The following is a 20,231-nucleotide window of genomic DNA, read 5'->3' as shown; positions in this document are numbered from 1 at the left end:
TTAATAAATGACATGGTATAAAAAGGGGGGTTATATTGAATATTGAAAACTTAATGTGACAATATTAAAGGACTTTACTAGAAGACATGAGACCTTGTACCCAAATGAAGGACTCTGACTCCAGAAGTCCAAAGAAGAAAACAGATGTTATGGAGCACTTTGGGCATATGGTACAAAAGTAACAACTTTTTGTAAATATTCTCATGACAGGCCTCAAAAAAAAAAAGCACTTTATACCTAGTGGCAATCACACATGCATGTAGGTGTGCATTTAATCTGCACCTGTAGCTCCTTTGGTAAATGAGGTAGATTTTATGTATAAATGTGGAACAGCAGCCGGTTGTTAAATTTTACATTCTATAAAAAGAATTAGCACAGTCCCGTGATTCTGTATGTTTGTTTGTTTTTTGTTTTTTAAAATAAACTGTAATTATAGCATAGATAACATAGTGTGAATTCTTAGGAGAGATATGAAGCTGCAGTGAGTCGTACAACAAAGAAGACCTGGGCAGAGATCCGCCAGCAGAGATGGTCCTGGGCAGGGGCACTGAATCAGAATTCTCCTGGACAGAAAGGGGGTGAGTAATACACTATATAAGGGTACTCTTTATAACCTGCTTTCCTTTTTTAGAAGAATATTACTCTTCCAGAATAGAACTGTACGTTTTCTTCTGGATTTTTTCATATTTTTCTGTTCATTTTAATTCTTGGATCTAAATTTCAATTCTGCGATCTAAATTACAACTCGTCTGCACAGAGTTTAGTTGTTATATATGTAACTGGTCACCTTATCTGCTCTTTTTTCACTTTTTTTGTGTTCTTTTTTTATTTCAGCTGGGAACAGATGCTCCGTGTCTGCAGTAAACCTTCCCAGACATGTTGACTCCATAATCAACAAGCGATTATCCAAATCCTCTGCCACCTTGTGGAACTCTCCCAACAGAAGTAAGAGCTGTGGATTGTTGTGGAGAATGTTCACCCTAGATCTATGGTGGTAATGCCAGTTCAGTCTAATCTGCATGATAGAAATCAGGTTTTGCTTATTTCTGGTTTCTTGTAAATCCATTCATGTCAAAATTACAATGTGATTTCAATTAGGTGTTTCTTTGCCCCTGATTGCTTATAGATCGACTGAGTAGTAGAGAGTATTTGAGAGTACAAGGTTCTGTGACTGCAATCTTAATGGTCTGTTAATGTATACAGATGAGAAATTCAGCATATAAATGTAACAACTGCTCTAAGACTCTAGTAGATTTAAGAAATCTTCTAAAAAGAAAAAGTGGAGGTGTTGCCCATAGCAACTGATCAAGTTCTAGCTTTCATTCTTTAGAATGTACTAGATAAAAGCTAGAATCTGATTGGTTGCTATGGGCAACACCTCCGTTTTCCTTTCTAGAAGGATTAATACAGCTACTCCTCAGTGGCTCCGGAGTACTTTCAGTTTCCTAAGAATGTAGCTGGTTACCAGCTTTGGCTTCCTAAGTATTTCCAAGGCGGATAGCGGAGGTGGAAGTTTCATCATTGTGTAACAGTGAAGTTGCTGGCCTGTCTTTTCCTTTGTAGAGACAATGCAGAATCTTTCCTGTTCTGACAGTGTTTCTTTTGAATCAGAAGGCTGTTGTTGTGTTATGCACTGCACAGTATTACTGATTTTATACTTTTGTGAACCGTAAGCTTAGTTCACTTCATCGGCTTTTCCCTCTGACTATAGAGGGATATATATGGTAAGGCCGGGTGGACAACCACCCAGGAGCCAAGTAGCCCACACCTAAAAATTTACAACTGTCCTCCAACTTTTTGGAGTAAATCCTAGGTATATATTTTCACTATCATGCTAACATTTCTAATCCTAGATTTGTCTCCTTATCTTTTATTTTCTCTGCTATAGATAAACCAAGTCAGTTTTCTTGTTTGTTATCAGACAAAATAATAGTTCACATATTTATTCTCAATTTAGCCCAATAATTTTCAGCATAGGGTTATTATGGAAATGGCAATTGCTCAACTAAGTTCCAATTTATCACATTTGGATACTTTGTAAAAAATGTGTTTTTATTGTAATTTGATTTAGTTAGTCTCTTTCTCTTCATCTGTTCCATCCTGTTTCTTTTTCTGCAGACAGAAGCTTGCAGCTTAGCCCTTGGGAAAGCAGTATTGTCGACCGTCTCATGACTCCCACCCTGTCCTTTCTAGCACGGAGCCGCAGTGCAGCTACTCTCCCAGGAAACAGCAGAGATCTGAGTAAGAGCCTGAGTAGGATGTTTCTGTCTCACAATGACTATTAATACAGTTTTCTTTTGTATGGCATTCTGTAATAACTTTCATCCTTGCCAGGTTCTCTTGTATGTCCCCGTTCTGCCTCTGCAAGCCCCCTGGCCCCATGTAACAGTCACAAGCACCGCCGCAGGACCACAGCAAGCAGTCCTGACATAACCCCCAGGAAGAGGAGTGATTCCTCCCCAGTGAGTAGTACCTTCAAGTCATGGAAAATAATAAATATGTGGTCCATAATTAGTTTGTATGCCTTAGCATTATTTTGAGGTTGTTGTTTTTTTTTTTAATCAATTAAAAAGTATGTGGTTAGAGAAGTGGCGTTCACCATATCTACATAATTCTTAGAAAAAGAAAGAAAAGAAGGAAAAAGATAGAGAAAATGAGCGTGAAAGAAGTGCCCTGAGTAGGGAACGTATACTGAAGAAACGCCAGTCACTTCCTGCTACAAAGAGCCGTGCATCCCCAACACCTGACATAAGGTCAGTTTAATGCTACCAAATAATGAAAATCTGTTTTCACTTTGGAATACACGTGTAATAGTTTCTAATATTTTCAGCAGTTTGAAGTCCAAAAACCGGCCATCCTCACCATCTACCCCTACTCGTCGTCCAGCATCTCCTTGTCCAGGTTCTTCAGCACCCCTAACCCCAAAGCCGTCTTCCCCAAAGAGTGCTCAGGGAACACCCAAGTCAAAAGCCAAGGTAGAGAAGCCAAAGGAGAAAACCCCCAGCAGGATCAGAGAGAAGAAAGTGGAGCACAAGATTGAGGAGAGGCAACCATCACCTGCCCCAAAACCTGAGGAAACCACAAATACACAGGAAGCATTACAAGGTGGCCCTAACACAACGCCAACTATAGGTTTGTATCCTGCAGCTAGGACCTTATTCGCACCTGACAGCACTGTCATGGTGGAAAAAAATCTCCCCCCCCCTCCCCTCCCTCATTTAGCTTCAATTTTGTTTCTATGGCCTTTTCTCTAAAGCATAGTGTTAACAAGAACCTTCACTCACAATACTGAGTATCATGGCTATACATAACCTGTATACGACACACACTGTGTATGCGTCTTTTGTGGCATACAACAGTAAGTCACTCCAATTCATAAAGCTGTACTACATGCTAATACTGTGCCTCCATATGTGTTCAGCTTGGGAAGTCTATTTGCAGCAATTCCACATTTAAAGGTACACTGTCTTATAATAAATTCCTATGTTTTTATATAAATGTAGTGCCTTGTAATTGATGTAACGGACCACCTGTGTCTCTATAATAGTCTTGTACAGCAGCTTGGTGATACCTCGATTACTTTATTTAGGGTAATGTCAGATGGGTGCATTGAATGCCTGCACTTTTCAAGCAAAATAAGCGTGAGCATTAATAGCAACTAATTTGGAGGATTCTCCCTATTCTTTAATTGGAAAAGGGTGGGCTTCAATCAATTAAATATGACCTTTTAAGACAACTGATTGCACCAGGCTTTATTTAGATGCATCTTGACCATAGGATATGAATACTTACATAACCAGTTATTGTCTGTTTCTTTTAATTTGTAATTAGGAACAAGCTTTATCATTGTTTTCATTATTTCTCATTTCAGATTAAATATATCAATTTTGATTCCATGTAAGGAAAATAAAATATAAATTCCAAATAGGCTGAATACTTTTGATACTTAATTATGCGGGTGCAACTCTCTGCTTTTCGTATATTCTGTTCATCCATGAACTCGCATATGGAGAAGCTCATAACAATATAAATCATCTGCCATTGACAGCCAGGCCAGCAGCGGCATTGGGTGTTTAGGCGACAACCAGGATAGCAGCGCTATTGGATTTAGTAGGGCTAAACTCCATAGCGGGAGATTTGAAATCTGCTTGCGCCAAGCTCATGTAAGCTAGTCTAATGTGTAATCAATGCTGACAGTGTGGCGCCATTATAATTGAACAAATGCCATACCTTTTTTATTGCAACTAATATTCTCAGGAATATGATCATGATGACACTGCACACTTTGCCTTCAAATTAAACCTTCTGTTTGCTTTTCAGATTCTTCAGTTCCTTCTAATGACACTGCGCCTGCACCAGCCTCTGCACATGTTTCTATTTCGGTGAGCACCCCTGCCCCAGCCTCCTCTCCAATTAAGCCAATGGCAGGCACAACAGATAAAGAGGAAGCTGCCCGCCTGCTTGCAGAGAAAAGGCGGCAGGCTAGAGAGCAGAGAGAGCGAGAGGAGCAGGAGAAGAGGGAGAAAGAGGAACAACAACGGTGAGTGTCTCACTGGATATAATAACTAGGTCCAAGTAGGTTTTTAAACACAAACAAGTAATTCTGTTGGGGTTTTTATTAATGGCATGTGGAGGAGTGTTGGCACACCTATGTAAATGGATAATGGTACTCTAATTAAATCTTAGACATTGCCCAGCTACAGATATGCCTGGATCATGATTTATGTATTACAACACATAAATATTTTATAATGGAAAGGATACAAAATACTATACATACATTATATAGAACTGAATATGTTTGCGCAGATAAGCATATTTCACAGTCAATACATTAACTTTAAAACATACATACTAAACCATATAACAAGATACTCCAATGATGTCTTTATAATTAGACTACTGATGTCTGCTCTGTTACAAGACATATCTTGGCATGTCATAGTCTGTCAGTCAGTCTATCACTTTCCTATGACAACCCAGTGGTAATCGAGTGATCGGTGCTGTAAACACCAACATTCTTTAATCCTCCACAATTATTCCTATACTGAACAGAGCGATGAAGAAAAAATAACTACCTGCTAGTAAAAAGACAGAGGGCTAGATTTACTAAGCTGCGGGTTTGAAAAAGTGGGGATGTTGCCTATAGCAACCAATCAGATTCTAGCTTTCGTTTATTTAGTGCTTTCTACAAAATGACAGCTAGAATCTGATTGGATGCTATGGGCAACATCCCCACTTTTTCAAACCCGCAGCTTAGTAAATCTAGCCCAGAGAGTAAAACCGAAGACAGGAGATCGCAACTGTTGTAAATGACGTCACTTACAGCTGCGACTTGCAAAGTTCCGAATTTAAAGTAGCAAACCACTGAATCAGGTAAGTATTAGGTTGACATTACCAGTTAGGGGTAGGGGTTAGGACTGTAGGGTTAAGACCCCTACCCGGGAATGTAAAGCTAATACTTACCTAGTTCCGTGCGTTGTCTTTTTACTAGTAAGTAGTTATTTTTTCCTCGTCGCTCTGTTCAGGAATAATTGTGGAGGATTAAAAAGTGTCGGTGTTTGCAGCACAGATCACTTGTACTACACCCTGACAACCAATGGGACTGTGAAACCGTTTTCACTGGAGCTGGGTTGGGACTGGTCTGTTCAATGAGTATTTCATTTTTGTGAGAGATTTATTGTTTTTAAAGTGCCCCAATCACCATGGCTTAACATTTTTTGATACCTACATACACACTGTAGACTTTGCTTCCACGGGTGCCTCCTTTCCATTCAATATGCAACTCCACTACGTGTTTAGTGTTTTTTGGGGTTTTTTTTGTTTTTTTTTACCTTGACATTCATGGTCACTAAATGAAAAGTCTTGCTTTATGCAGACGAGAAAGAGAAGAGCGCGCTGTCAGGGAGGCTGAGGAAAAGCTTCAGAGGGAGGCAGAGGCCCGGCGGCTGGATGAGCAGAGAAAGCTAGAAGAGGAGGAAAGACGCCAGCGGGAGGAGGAGCAACAGAGAAAAGATGCTGAAGAAAGAGCCAAAGCTGAGCAAGAGGAAATTGAGAGACTGCAGAAACAAGTAAGGAAAAAAGTAGGAAACCCTGGGTAGCCAATAAAGCACAGGAAAGATTCATACAGAAGACATTCGTACAATTGTACAACGTCAGGCAGTCTTATTACAAATGTTTTTAATCACACAGTTAAATGTGAATCTGCATTATGCATTGTCCTGCAGGGGCAGAGGAGTTATTGATGCGGATGTCCTGTTCCACGATCATATGACTTAAAAAACAGAGCACACAACACACTGTAGTTGTAAATGCAACTTTGCTTTAAATATAAGGATGTTGCTCTTCTGCCCCCTATTGGAATTCTGCTAAATTTCAGTTTATATTCACTAGATTTGATTTTCTGTCCCGTCATAGAAAACTGATGCACTCCCATTATTATCTTTCTTCCTTCATACTACTGAATGTTAACAGAAGGCTGCAAAGTAAAAACTACATTATAGTGTATACTTATTTCAAAGTACATGTCTTGTGCATTTGTTTTATTGGGTTCATTAGCAGAATCTATTATAACTGGCTTCAAGATGTACTTTATTACCATACTTTGGTTCACTTGAGTCAAAGAATATGGTGTTGTTATTGATGCTTCCTTATCCAGTTGTTATTTATATCTGTCCATTGAAAAATATAACAGTAAGACCACTGAAACTTAAATGCAGGTCAATCCAATTTTTAAAAGTATCTTGAAACACTTTTGTATTTACATATGTAAAAGTTGCTATACCATGACAGAAAATAATATATTTGACAGGTTCTTAATCTTACTAGGCTAGTGACGGCTATTGTTTTTCCACCTTAGAGTTTAAACTCCCCTAAGATTTTATATTGGCTGTAATATTCCCTGGTGAGCTTTGGTCGTGTCTGTATCTTGGGCATGTATTAAATTAGTGAGGAATTATACTCCTTGAAATAAGTCAGATCTGAAATGAGATGGATTGAAGCAGGGATAGATAGATGGGTGAGGGGGCTGCTTCAAATTTGATAAAAAATCTGATAATATTGTAAGCAGTGTTTAAGCTACAGAGAAGATCCATTGAACATGCACCAGATAAAAGACGTCACTAGCAAATGTAAAGTTACAGGTGAGAACATACCCATAGGCTTTCTTCAGAAGACTTGCTGATAGAAAGTCTGATGTTCATGAGAAAATAGTTTTCCCACATAAAGATCAGCCTTATTCAAGTATATTTATTTATAATATGAAACATGTTTGGTTACATGAGTATCCATAGAGGTGGGTTTTGAATATTTGTATGAATATTTTTTCTGAAAGTGTAATGTGAAAGTATACATTTGGTGACACATGTTACAGATTGTAGGCCAACTGTTTCAATGATCTGTTTTATACCAAAATGAAAGCGTGATATAGGGATATCTTATCCTATCCTAACATATTGCCAGAATATGCCCTTTTCTTATCCAAGAGGCTACCAAAACTCTTATCTTCTCTCTCATTATCTCCCATCTTGGCTACTGCAACCCCCTCTTATCTGTCATTCCCCTCATCCATCTAACCCCACTTCAATCCATCTTAAATGCTGCAGCAAGACTGATCTGCCACTTTAGAAATCCGTACCCTGGCTTCCCGTATCCTCCAGAATCCAATTCAAATTACTCATACTTTCCTACAAAGCCCTCAACAACTCCCATTCCTTCATACATCTCAAGTGTCATATCAAATTATCCTCGCTGTCCTTGAACTACATCTGTTCTGTTCCTCGCTTCTTCTCTGGTAACTATCTCTCCCACCTACAAGACTTCTCATGTGCCTTACACACATATGGAGTTCCCTACCACATCTGATCAGACTCCCACAGCCTTCAAATCTTTTATGCATTCTCTGTAAGTGAAAACCCATCTCTTTGTTAGAGCTTAGGCTACTCCCACATACACTACCATCACCACTGTGTCCTAATCTCCACTGTAAGCCACTTTCGCTCCTCTTGTTTTAGCTGTGCCCTCTTCCAGTTAGAATTTAAGCTCTCTCATGAGCCAGGGTCTCCCTATTCATATATGCATTTATTTTGTCTACCTTGTATGTCCATGTTTTATGTATGTCCAGTTTTCCCCACTGCCTAGTGTCTTACAAATCAATAATGATGATAATATCAGGACTGATGGTTATCCATGGACTGAGGTGCATGGTACATCGGTATTATAGTTGTATTATACAGACAGACAGAACTAAAAGGTACTAAATGGGGCAATAATAGTGTAGTATTTTAAATACAAATGATTCTCAAAAGTAGACTAAACACATGTACAAAAAGTAATATTAGAATAGTTTATCTGTAGTGATAATAGAATAAGTGATCCAGAGGTATGGTTTTTGGATGCCACTAGAAGTCCAGATTACTTGCAAGTGTAGGAGAGAGGCAGCCTTGGCTTCCCCACATAGCGCCATTTATCGCGTTTCTCGTTTTGATTCCGTGTATAACAGTTTGCTATTAGAGCAGCTTACATTTTGTTCTCACCAGACATTGCACTGCTCTCATTTCATAGCATGGTTAATGAATCATGATTGTGTTTTGTCTTCTAGGGTGTGTATAAACTAGAGATTTTTCATCTGACAGTATCTGATGACATTCAGCCTGGCTGGAACTTTGATAAATATCATTGATCTCTATGAGAAACTCTTGACACTGCACACTGATGGTTTTTCAAACACAGGTTCAAAAGTAGTGCAAACTGTGTTCAAGGTCCATCCTGCATATGGGAAAACTCACCACAGAGTGATTAAAAAAGGCTGTCACAATAAAGATTGTTAATCTCTATAGTACATGCAACTTCTGTACTCCCTAGAGTATGCAACTAAAATAGTACATGCGACATTTTATATGCATTTTTCTCTTAACTGAACATTGAGATTGTGTTTACCATGGAAATAAAATGTTACATTTGTTTTACCGCAGAGTGTACATAGTCTCATGTTTACCTCATTGACAAAACTGTTCACTGCGTACTATTAGACTTGGTATACAGTCTTCCCTGACTTCTGCATCTCGTCTTCCTCACTGCTTTACTCGCTTCTTTTTTATGGTTATATTTGGCTTTCAATTCCTCAGCACATATGGCGAGGGTCTATACTAGAGATATGGGTGTCTGTGGGCCACCATAATGCCACCCACCACAATGTTTGTTCCATCGACAGTCTGTATCCAATAGCGGAGAGTAGGCATCTGGCACATTAGTCTAAATTATTTATAGTCCTTTTATTCTCATTATTGATTGGATAAATTTGTTATGGAGCAATATAAAGTTTATACTTTAATCATGTATTCCTCTGGGAAAGGTTCATAGACTGCTGCGGCTATATTTTATGCACTTGACTATAGCTATCCTTCTGGCATTGCAACTTTCACAGCTGTTGAACAATATTGCCCATGAGTATTATTCTTAAGATATCCCACTACTTTCTCATTTCTGAGGTCTGGAATGTAATGATCTGGATTGAAAGCTGGGTTCTTACAAGTAGCAACAATACTATCTAGATTGTATTGAACTGGTATATTAAAACAATTAATATAGATTTTGTGCTTACTATATGACACATGGGATAGATAATTGAACCCATGTAAGAATGGGAAACTCATGCTTTCAGCAAACATTATGGCTGTACTTTAGAAGAAAAAAAATATAAAGTGTGGGAAAGATGTGTGTTTTGTTCACTTTAACTTTATTTATAACATTTTATCGTATAATGGACAGAGGTCTTGGAACACTTTTCCATGGAGTCACTTTCATTAGTTACCCAGACACCTGCAGGGGAATTATGTGCCTACTTGCTTTTCAGTTCAGGGCCTCTACATGAGACACCAGAATTTCATTCATCAATCTTTACTTAAAAAAGGAGGCAAAACTCCACAAATAACACAATAGCACAGCTTAAATACCTTAACCAGTCAACCAATCAGACATGTGGGAGTGCTTCAAACCATTTCTCATGTATCCGCTTGGTTGGCCAGTTCAGAGATTTAGATGGCTTGACATAGGAGAAATTCAGTTTTATTCATTTTGCATAGTTTCGATTACCCTGTCAATTTAGGTCTAGGAAAACTTACATAAACTGGGTGGTCTTATTCTAATAGTTTTACAGCAAAACTGAAGGGAGCGTTTACCCTAGAACCAGACAGTGAAACTGTGGGCAGAGGTAAGCAGCTGTAGCATCTAAAGGTTTACACAATGAGTATATGAACACAGTGTTATTCAATCATGTCTTCATATATAATAAAGCTATAGTTACTAGTGTGTTAAACACTCAATGTTATGTTTTTTTTTTATTGTGATGATGGTGTCCTCTTAGGTGCACCAATTAAAAATCTTTTACCATATATTACAGTTGTTAAATTTTTTACGATTAGTATCCATAGAATATTGGGCTGTGAGGGAAAAAAGATGTGTTAAAGTTTTGGATCTCTGATCCATTATGTACTTTACAGAACATTCTTGGAATGTATGTCCCTTACCAAATATGACTATTCTTACAGAAAGAAGAAGCAGAAGCCAAGGCTCGGGAAGAAGCCGAAAAGCAGAGGTTGGAGAGAGAACAGCATTTCCAGAGAGAAGAGCAGGAGCGCCTGGAACGGAAAAAGGTAACTTTCATGGCCGATGCTTTGTGCTCGTATTATTGTTTCACAATAGCACAATTTAGTTACTGGATGTAAAATCTGCACTAGGACAAGGCATATTGTCATACAGGGGGGTGGATTGTAAAATACACAACATGATTTAGAGAGAGGAGGGTGTGGCCTACCCCAACTTTAAAATGCAGAATAACAGTAGAGTTGGCCACTATGTGTTTGCAGCATGCAAGATCATGTAGTATTTGACTTGCATACAAAAAATAACTATCTGCACTTGCCACTGCTTGCAGTGCAGTGTGGTTTTTGCATCTAACTAAACCGACCCAATGTTGGTTGTTGCATTTAACATTGCAGCCTGTGTGCTTATAATGCGCATTTTCCGAGTACTTTCCAAAAGTCTTCATGCACTGCTCCCCAACTGCAGGTCCATTTACTGGGACTCGCACAGGCCTCTCAAATGACAGCATTGTGACAGCATTATGAATCCATGAAATGACTGGTAGTATTAGTTTTTAAACTTGATAGGCAATCTCAATTGATGAATGCTCATGTAATGTACTGCTTACATTAGACATCCAAGACTTCAGTTCAGTATAATAATGATAATATTTTTTTTCTTTAAAATGGACATATTTTTACTATACAACAACTTCCTTACATTATACGTTCTGACCCCATTCTAATGATAACTTTAGAGGGAGTTTACAATGATCTCTCTTGTGAAACAAATATATATAAAGTACATATCCAACCAGCCAAATTATCATGATGGTTAATATCATTTGATGAAACCGTTGTGGTAGAGAATTCTCATCTAGTGAAAATAGAATGATCTGGCCACTAGAGGGTGCTACTGGTGTATTGTGTACACCATACTACTGCTACTTTGCATAAAAAAGTTAAACTAAAAGGAAAACCATCATCAGAATATTCTTCTTCTGTATATCTTATATACTGATGATGGTTCTTTGTAACCATGCTTACAGGTTAGCCTATAATTTGTTTAATACATGTGTCAAGTTATGTATGGATGTAGTAGCTTTTACAGGACCACTCAGTGTATAAAGCACCTTACAACATATGACACGCATACATGGAACGACAAAAGGTTCAAGAATTCATAGAGTACACAAAAGAGGTCTCTGTCCCAAAGAGCACGAGTTGCAAAATACAGAACTGTTTGGCCAAAATGGTCAGTTTCATACTAATTGACCCAACATTTTAATAACATTAGCAAACCAAATATGTTACCCTACAACACGTTAAACAGCACCAGAATAAAATACAAACTTCAAACCTCCTCTGTGCCCTGCACCGACTGCTACTCTCAACACATGTATTCCACTTTCCCAAGTAGTAACAAGACTAATTTAACCTGTGTTCAGTAAATATTGATGTCATTTGTCAGGTTTTAAATATAGTAGCATTATTATAAATATCGCTCATGACAACATCTTGCTCCATTTTTTTTGTTTGTCATGTGTTAGTAATAATATAACATTTACATTAGAATATTGACCCTTGACACTTACATATTTCAGCGCCTGGAAGAAATAATGAAAAGGACAAGAAAATCCGATGCTTCAGTGAGTACAGTAACCTGTCTGTTCAATAAGTATTTAAAACAGTGCAGAAAGGAATAGAATATTTAAAGTGCAAAGAGCAGAGAGGACAATATATGGGTGATCAGTGAAAAGTTTTCTCAACACCTCTTCAAACAGCTGGTTGTTTATTAGTTGTCAGTTTGGTAGACAATGTATAATGTGTGCTTTATCTTTGCAGAAAAAGGAGGATAAGCAAACACTGAACGGAAAAGAGACCAAACAGGAGTCTATTCCCAGCAAAGGTAATTAAAAAACTAAAATTAGTGTTGATGTTTAAAACAAACAACCCATATTCTTCTTTTTCCTAGTTCTCCTCAATTTGCCTTTGATGTCATTCAGAAGGTCTATTCCACACCTATGTTCATGAGTAATTGTATTCTGTGGGTTGCAGATGAAGCGGTACCTTCAGAAATAATCATGAAGATTGAGCTTCCGGAGAAGAAAGTGGTGAGGATACAAGACAAGATGGCAGCATCCGACATACCTCAAGGGTAAGTGCAAGCTCAGACATTTCACTGTTAATGTTTCTAACAAGAAAGTGGCCTCCAGCAACTCCTCTTGTACCATCTCTCTATGTATCCTCTTGTTTGTTAATTTTAAAAATTGCAATGGGGTCGATTTAAATTGGTAAAAATATTGTTGATCCAATGCTTTGATATTAATTTTTTTCAACTAAAGGAATATCACGCCAATCAGCATGCACTCCCGCATGAACATATAATGTGTTATGAGTACTTTGCACATGTAAAACCACTAGTTTATCTTGTCAACTATTTTTTAAAGTGTATTTACATTTTTATCTGTACCCCACTTTTGGCGAGAGACATTTTCCCTACTAGTGGCATCTAGTAGGAAGGAAAACAGAGATTCCCCTACCACTTTAGTTTTGGAAACCAATATGAAAAGGTCACTGTGTAAATGTATTTCTATTTTAGAACAGAAGCAATTGGACAAAAGTGCATCTGTCATTTACACAGCCATTTTGTGGGCTGTCGCAATACTAATGAGAACTCATACTGAGACTTCTATATACTTGCCTACCCTCCCGGAATGTCCAGTAGACTTGCGAATTCCAGGTAGGTCTCCCAGACTCCCGGGAGAGCAGGCAGTTCTCCGGCATCCTGCCCAATTGCTAGTGAAGCGAGCAGGATGTAAGCCTTAGTGACGCAATTTGTGCGGAATCGCATAATTTTGGCATCGCGGTAAACTGGCAATTTCGTCTCTGGGTGGGGCCAAATGACGTGCTGGTCCCATCCTGCCCCCTTCTGCCCTCCAGATCCCGGTGGAAAAAAATTTAAAAGTCGACAAGCATGGACTACTAGTAACCAGTGACTCATGAGTATTGAATTAATTGGTTGTAATTTAATGTGTTTAGAATAGGATCAAATCATAAAATTGCGACTGTATGTACATGAGACCCACTTTATAGACACTGATGTGGTTTCCTATAGTATTAAGCGTAACAGCCTATAGTATCAGGGGAACAAATGGCCATCATATTGTAAGTTGTAATTTTTTCCCCTCCTTTGAAATCTTTATTAAACAGCTTAAATGTAGGTTTTTCATAATTTTTACATATTATCAAGATATCAATTTATTAAGATCAGCCAATCCCACAAAGTGTTAACCCTATTCAACACAGAAGAAGGTGGTAAAGTAAGGTGGATGAGGCTGCATGCTTATGTAAACACAGACATATAGTTATTTATTAAATACTTTCCAGTAATTATGGTGTTACAAATATCATACACGTATGTCATGTTAAGACCAGTGTTTCTCAAACCCAGCCATCAGGCCCCCCCTACCAGTGCAGGTTTTCCAGCTGACAAGGGAAGAAATTATACCACCTATGATTTTGTTGCAATGTGTCAGTCATTATGAATACACCTGTGCTAAACAAGGAGATATGGAAAACGTGCACGGTTAGGGATCCTGAGACCAGGTTTAAGAAACACCGGTCTAAACTATAATGCAAAAAATAATTTGGAGAGCTATATTCTAATAAACGGTTAATACATTTTCTGTTATTTCATTTAGGATGCCTGAGTCTATAGTGAACGGAGTGCAACCTTCAAAACAGGAAAATGGCTTCTCTAAAGATTCATCCCCTGCATTTGAGGAGGTGATAACTCTGTCTGAAATCAGCAGTTCTAATGGAGAAAAGGTTATTCCACCTGGAGATCCCATTATTGCTTTTGGGGGCAAGGATGCTTTCATCAAGAAGGCCACTGTCCAGCCCTCTCAAGTAACAGGTAATGCAGCATTAATCAGTCATGTATATTTGTGTAGTGAAAATGGGGCATTGTTGTTATGATTAAAATATTGTATGAGTGTATGCCGTTTGTGTATGAAGAATTATAAAAACATAGATTTCTTTAAAATCTGAGAGAACTTGGTTTTGAGTAAGATCGTGAGAAAGCACAACCTGTCATTTTCTCCATTTAGCAAATTAAATTTCTCTTTCATCCAGTCTGGGGAACACTGCTTACCATGGGGTTGTGGAGGGGAGCACGGGGAGTTGGCACCTAGCTAGTTAATCTTTAGCACTGCTGACAGACCCCTCCCCTCTACAATCCCCCCGCCTCTTCCTCCTCAGTTTTTTTTAGGTGCCCATGGAGTTGGGCAGTGTTCTAGCTTACTGCATGTATTTTTTTTATTTTTTTTTTCACTTTAATTTTATTTTATTCATTTTAACTTTTTTATAGGTGGCAGACTGGGAGTGTGTTCTATTATAGAGAACACACTCACAACAGAGCAGCGCAGGCACTTCCCTGTCAGATGAGAGCCAGAGGCTGTCACTGACAGGGAGAGAAGAATGGGGTGCCTGAATAGTGAGTGACAAGCGGTCTCACCAGACCGCTGTCACTCCTGGAGCCTCCCCGATAACCGGCGCTGCCACTGCAGGCATAGAGCGCCGGTTATTGGAGATTACAAAACGCCGGCGGCCATCTTGGATCCGCGGAGGAGACGAGCAGAAGAAGGGGGCCATACCAAGATCCCCCCTCATACATAGGAGGGGACATCGGGTGCTAACCGCTGCGGAGACCTCAACTTCTGAGGTCTCCACTACTCTGCCACTTACCAATTTTATTTTTTATACAAGACAAACGAAACAGCTGCAGAGACAGCATTATCAGAAGGGGGGGAGCTAAGACATAGAGCTCCCCCGCCTTCCAGAGAGAGATGGTTTATCCCGGTCTTCTAGCGCCAAGGAGAAGCCCGGGAAGTATCTGAATTATTTAAACACATATTACTGTACTACAAAGTGGGCTAGTAGGGATTATATTGTAGTTCTCCTACTTGCCTAAATATTATATTGTGTTTAAAAAAATTACAAGTACAACTTTTATGACAAGATTAGTTGATTACTTGTTTTTTCCTACTATTCTCTCTACAACCTTTCTCTCTACAGCTAAATCTAACAATTTAAGTCTGTGTGATTGGTGTGCCTTCCTTTATAAAAATGACAGATAAAGGAAAGGGCCCTATAGCAAAATATTTCACATGTTCAAGATGTAATGTTAAATTACCTTGTGGGCAGAAAGACCCGTTGGCGCTCTGCTCTGTCTGCGAAGCAGGGGCCCTCCTGCGCTAACCCAGCATATTTCAGCCCCACCGACGGAGGAACCGGCCTGGGTGGCCTCCCTGACACAGTCGGTTTTCTCTTTAGCACAGATGGTTTTACAATCCAATCAGTTGCTATCTAGTGTGGCAGCCTCTGTGGTTAATAATGCTAGTACTCCTGTGGGCCTCCCGGCTACCTCAGGTTCTAATGGAACGTCTATACCAGGACCTTCCTCATTGATTACGGACCAGGCCCCTGTTCCCACAGAACCAGCATGGTCCGCAGCATTTATTAAGGGTTTGGATAAATTAAACCAGTTACTTGAATCCCCAAACATCCCGCCTGCTTAAAGGAAGCGGCCTAGATCCGCTAATACCCTTATGGTCCTTTCAGACTCTGAGGGGTTTTCAGAAGAGGAGGGGGAAATAAATTCTGATCCTGACCAGGTTCAACCTTTCGGAACAGGAAGAAAACACTAAAAGCCAATTTATTGATGATTTGGTTTTAGCGGTAAGACAAGCGTTGGACCTCCCAGAACCGGATGATCCTACTCCTAGAGACAGAAGTCTCTTTAAGAAGGCCAAAAGGAAGGATATCCGTTTTCCCCCTTCTGTAGAACTCAGAGATATTGCAGAGGGAGCCTGGAAAAAGCCTGATAGACGGTTCTCTGTTCTCAGAAGGTTCTCTTCCCTGTATCCGTTGCAGGAGGAAGATGTGGCTCGCTGGGAGAGTATTCCAAAAGTGGATATTACAGTAGCCCGTTTGGCCAAACACACTTTACTACCAGCCCCAGGTTCAGCAACTCTGCAGGATGCCAATGATCGCAGAGTGGAATCCCAGCTGAAATCTATATTTGTGGCTGCGGGTTCTTCCTTTAGACCCACATTTGCTTCAGCTTGGGTTGCTAGAGCCATGGAAGCATGGGCTGACCAACTGGCAGAGGCCTTACAGGACTCTGATTTACTTCCCCTGGCCTTGCATTTGAAAGAGGCATCGGGGTACCTTTATGAGGCGGCCCAGAACACAGCGGCTGTGTCCTCCTCTATTCAGGCTGCATCTATTTCAGCTAGAAGGACGTTATGGCTGAAATCCTGGGAAGGAGATGCGGAATCAAAAAAGTCCGTTGAGACCATTCCTTTTTCAGCAGCAGGTTTGTTCGGCCCAGAATTGGATACTATGATCTCACAGGCAACAGGGGGCAAAAGCACTTCCTTGCCGGTATTCTCTAGTAGGGGCCGGAACCCTCGGGTCAGCTCCTTTCATCAGCCCTTTCGGAGGACCTCCTTTCCTAGAGGACAGTCCTTTAGAGGTAGACAACCAAATGCTCGAGGCTCCTCTGTCAGGGGAAGATCCTCGTTTGCAGCTAGGCGCCAGGCCTCCAAGACCCAGGAGAAGCCTGCGTCCTGATGACCACTCTATTCTGCAGGAGGGGGCGCCAGTGGGGGGACGTCTGTAGTTCCGGTTTTTCCATCTACTTCTCAGTCTGATCTGCAGTCTATGGAAAAGTTAGATGTGGTTAGGGCTCTCCGCATTTATGTTAAAAGAACTTCTCAGATTAGACAAACAAATTCTCTGTTTGTTCTTTATGATTCTAATAAAAGAGGCTGGCCAGCCTCAAAACAGTCCATTGCAAGGTGGATTACGGCAACCATTAATCAAGCTTACATAAAGGCTAACCGTCCTGTGCCGGAGAGACTTACGGCCCATTCCACCAGATCGGTAGGGGCGTCATGGGCAGCAAGAAATGGGGCTTCTGCTGACCAGCTTTGCAGGGCAGCCACCTGGTCTTCTGTCCACACATTTACCAAATTCTATCAATTGAATGTATTCGCATCCGCGGATGCAAATTTCGCTCGTAGCGCTCTACGAGCGGGGCTTTTGGAGCGGTTTCACCCTTAGGGGGCTGCTTTAGAATGTCCCCATGGTAAGCAGTGTCCCCCAGACTGGATGAAAGAGAAAAGAGGATTTATATACTTACGTTAAATCCGTTTCTCTGATTCCGTCTGGGGGACACTGTGATTCCTCCCTTCTGCCTTTCCTCTGTATGCTCTTGGTTGATTGTCCTATCTCCTTGGGGCTTTTCAAATAAACTGAGGAGGAAGAGGCGGGGGGATTTTAGAGGGGAGGGGTCTGTCAGCAGTGCTAAAGATTAACTAGCTAGGTGCCAACTCCCCGTGCTGCCCTCCACAACCCCATGGTAAGCAGTGTCCCCCAGACGAAATCAGAGAAACGGATTTAACGTAAGTATATAAATCCTCTTATTATGCACCTTCTAATTATTACAGAAGTCCGGCAATTTTTGGTGCTTCCTATCATTCTGCAGAGCTTGCCACATCATACTATGCACTGGTGGTGCTTTTTTGATGTGGTGTTGGCATGATGTGATTTGTGATTTTGTATGACAAGATGTTCTGGTTAGTCATTAGAAAATCTGTTTTACTTGTGGATTAATTTTCTTGTTTTTTATTTACAACATTACTTTAAGATATCATAAATTACATCATCTTAGCTACTGATTTGATAACAAAAGAATAAGCAGTTTTAATAGCATTATGCTGATTAGAATATATGAGTTTCAAATAATATCATATGTGCACAGAACCATAATAAACCGTATATACATTTCTAAGTGCTGTTCTTAAGTGCGGTTTTCTGATCTTTGGCAGATATACAAGTTCCCAGATTGAGTGAAACGGTCATCATACTACACTTTTCACAATGTTGGCTTTGTCCTGCTCTGTGTGTCTATGTACATACATGTGTCAAGTGTGTGATGTGGCCCATTACCCTCAGAGCAGGGCTACTCATTGCCAGCATTTATATCCTGAATCTTTGCAGTCTTACTCATTGATGTCTACCATTATTATTTTGCTTTGGTACACACTGCTTTGTGCACTATGTAGTAAGCAACAAAAAAAAAATCTGGATTCCCCTGGAACCATGTTCATCAGGGAGAGAGCATGTTGTCCGCAAGCTTCCAGGGAGTCTTCCTTCATCCCACACAATTATAGAGCGTAACTTGTAGAAGAAGCTGACCCGAGAGCTAGCATGCTACTCAGGCAGCCTTCAAGCTATGTCCTGAGCTGTTGACTACACTATGCTCTCTCCTGGGCCAGCTTTCTCCAAACATCACACCTCTGCTGTTGTGTGGACCGGAGTAACCCTGCCCAGCAGTGACTCCTATCATACCGTTTTTATTGGACATCACTGAAAACTCTTGTCACAAATTGTCAACTCTTTAATATCAGAAACCATTTTGTTGCCTAGGAATATTATCATCATAGTTATGTGGTGTTTACAATTGTACTAATTCTCTGTTGTATCTTTTATTTTCCCCACAGAAGTCCTGTAACTATTTGCAGCATTGTTTTTGAACTTCTGTTGGCTAAAAGTGCTTGGAGATGTCATTGATTTAAGGAGGAAAAAACAGAAGCTCTTTGGGCAGATGCCCTATTTTTTTTAACCTTTCTGCTGTTTTCATGAACCCACCATGATTTCCACTGGCGGTGGCATCATGAACCAAATGACAATAAGAGTTGAAATGAAAACGTTATTCACAATACCATGTGGTTGCAACCGGGACAAACTTTACCAGTGCTACAATCTATCCACCACTGATGAATACTGGATGCTTCTTAGTGTTATTATAATTCTTGTGTTTTTCTTTTTAACATGCACCTTATATTAAAATGAAACTGACAAGGTTTAGTTCACAATGAAAAGAGGGAAGAAACAAACAACAAAAAAAAGAGCATAAAGTGGAATAACCCAGCCATGGCTGAAAATGTGTGAATGAGCTTCCTGATTCTTAATTATGTAGCTATTTAATGAGAAGAGACTGTTGAGTACAATGCTGTATGTGAATTCTGTAAATAAAACCTCACAGTGTTACATCAACAGTTGTGACAAATTGACTGTTTTTATGGATGACTGCACTAAGCAAACTGTGTATAATTACCTTGATTTTCTTCATTAATGTTCTATAAATGATGAGGTGATTTGCAGCAGATCTCCCATGTACATCTGTCTCCCATGTATGTGCCATTACTGGCTTATGCTGCCTGAGATCTCCGCCCATACTTGTGTGTTTTATGTTTATGCATTGCTGCTGTTCATTTTTTACATGTGTTTTTTTCTTGTTGTAAATGATGGCAATAAAATCTTGTCTATGGTCATGAGCACATTGTTTTAAGACGTGCAGATGACCATGTTCACGTGTGTTGGGGGTTCTTCCACCTCAAACGTGTGTATTCTGCGAACATATCTTAGTTTTCTCACAGTAGTTTGATTCCACATTGCTCTAGCTCAGCAGAGATCAGAGGTGCTACTTTAACAGAAATTCTCTGCAATTCTCTTATTCTGAACACAGTAGTTGGAGGACTGCATTTTGGAGCGACATGTAGAGGCAGATATATTACT

The 20,231-nt window shown here is 39.8% G+C and overlaps 1 protein-coding gene across 3 annotated transcripts in view; it reads left to right on the top strand.

Annotated features, from left to right (window-relative positions):
* MAP7D1 (MAP7 domain containing 1) overlaps positions 1-20,231 on the top strand; it is a 72,131-nt gene that overhangs the window by 46,159 nt on the left and 5,741 nt on the right. The window contains exons 5-18 of one of the 3 annotated variants that reach the window (XM_075195455.1): positions 464-578; positions 835-945; positions 2,119-2,241; positions 2,335-2,462; positions 2,620-2,753; positions 2,831-3,132; positions 4,321-4,540; positions 5,879-6,071; positions 10,548-10,652; positions 12,185-12,229; positions 12,426-12,489; positions 12,639-12,738; positions 14,285-14,499; positions 19,154-19,709. In XM_075195455.1, coding sequence (XP_075051556.1) covers positions 464-578; positions 835-945; positions 2,119-2,241; positions 2,335-2,462; positions 2,620-2,753; positions 2,831-3,132; positions 4,321-4,540; positions 5,879-6,071; positions 10,548-10,652; positions 12,185-12,229; positions 12,426-12,489; positions 12,639-12,738; positions 14,285-14,499; positions 19,154-19,164 — 1,866 coding nt within the window. In that variant the 3' untranslated portion in view covers positions 19,165-19,709. Of the gene's footprint in view, positions 1-463; positions 579-834; positions 946-2,118; positions 2,242-2,334; positions 2,463-2,619; positions 2,754-2,830; positions 3,133-4,320; positions 4,541-5,878; positions 6,072-10,547; positions 10,653-12,184; positions 12,230-12,425; positions 12,490-12,638; positions 12,739-14,284; positions 14,500-19,153; positions 19,710-20,231 lie in introns of those variants that run through there. The other 2 variants (XM_075195454.1, XM_075195452.1) reach the window with 2 other exon arrangements.

Source organism: Mixophyes fleayi, chromosome 2 (assembly GCF_038048845.1).
Source record: "Mixophyes fleayi isolate aMixFle1 chromosome 2, aMixFle1.hap1, whole genome shotgun sequence".
Taxonomy (NCBI): Eukaryota; Metazoa; Chordata; class Amphibia; order Anura; family Limnodynastidae; genus Mixophyes; species Mixophyes fleayi.
This window is presented reverse-complemented; position numbering and strand designations above follow the sequence as displayed.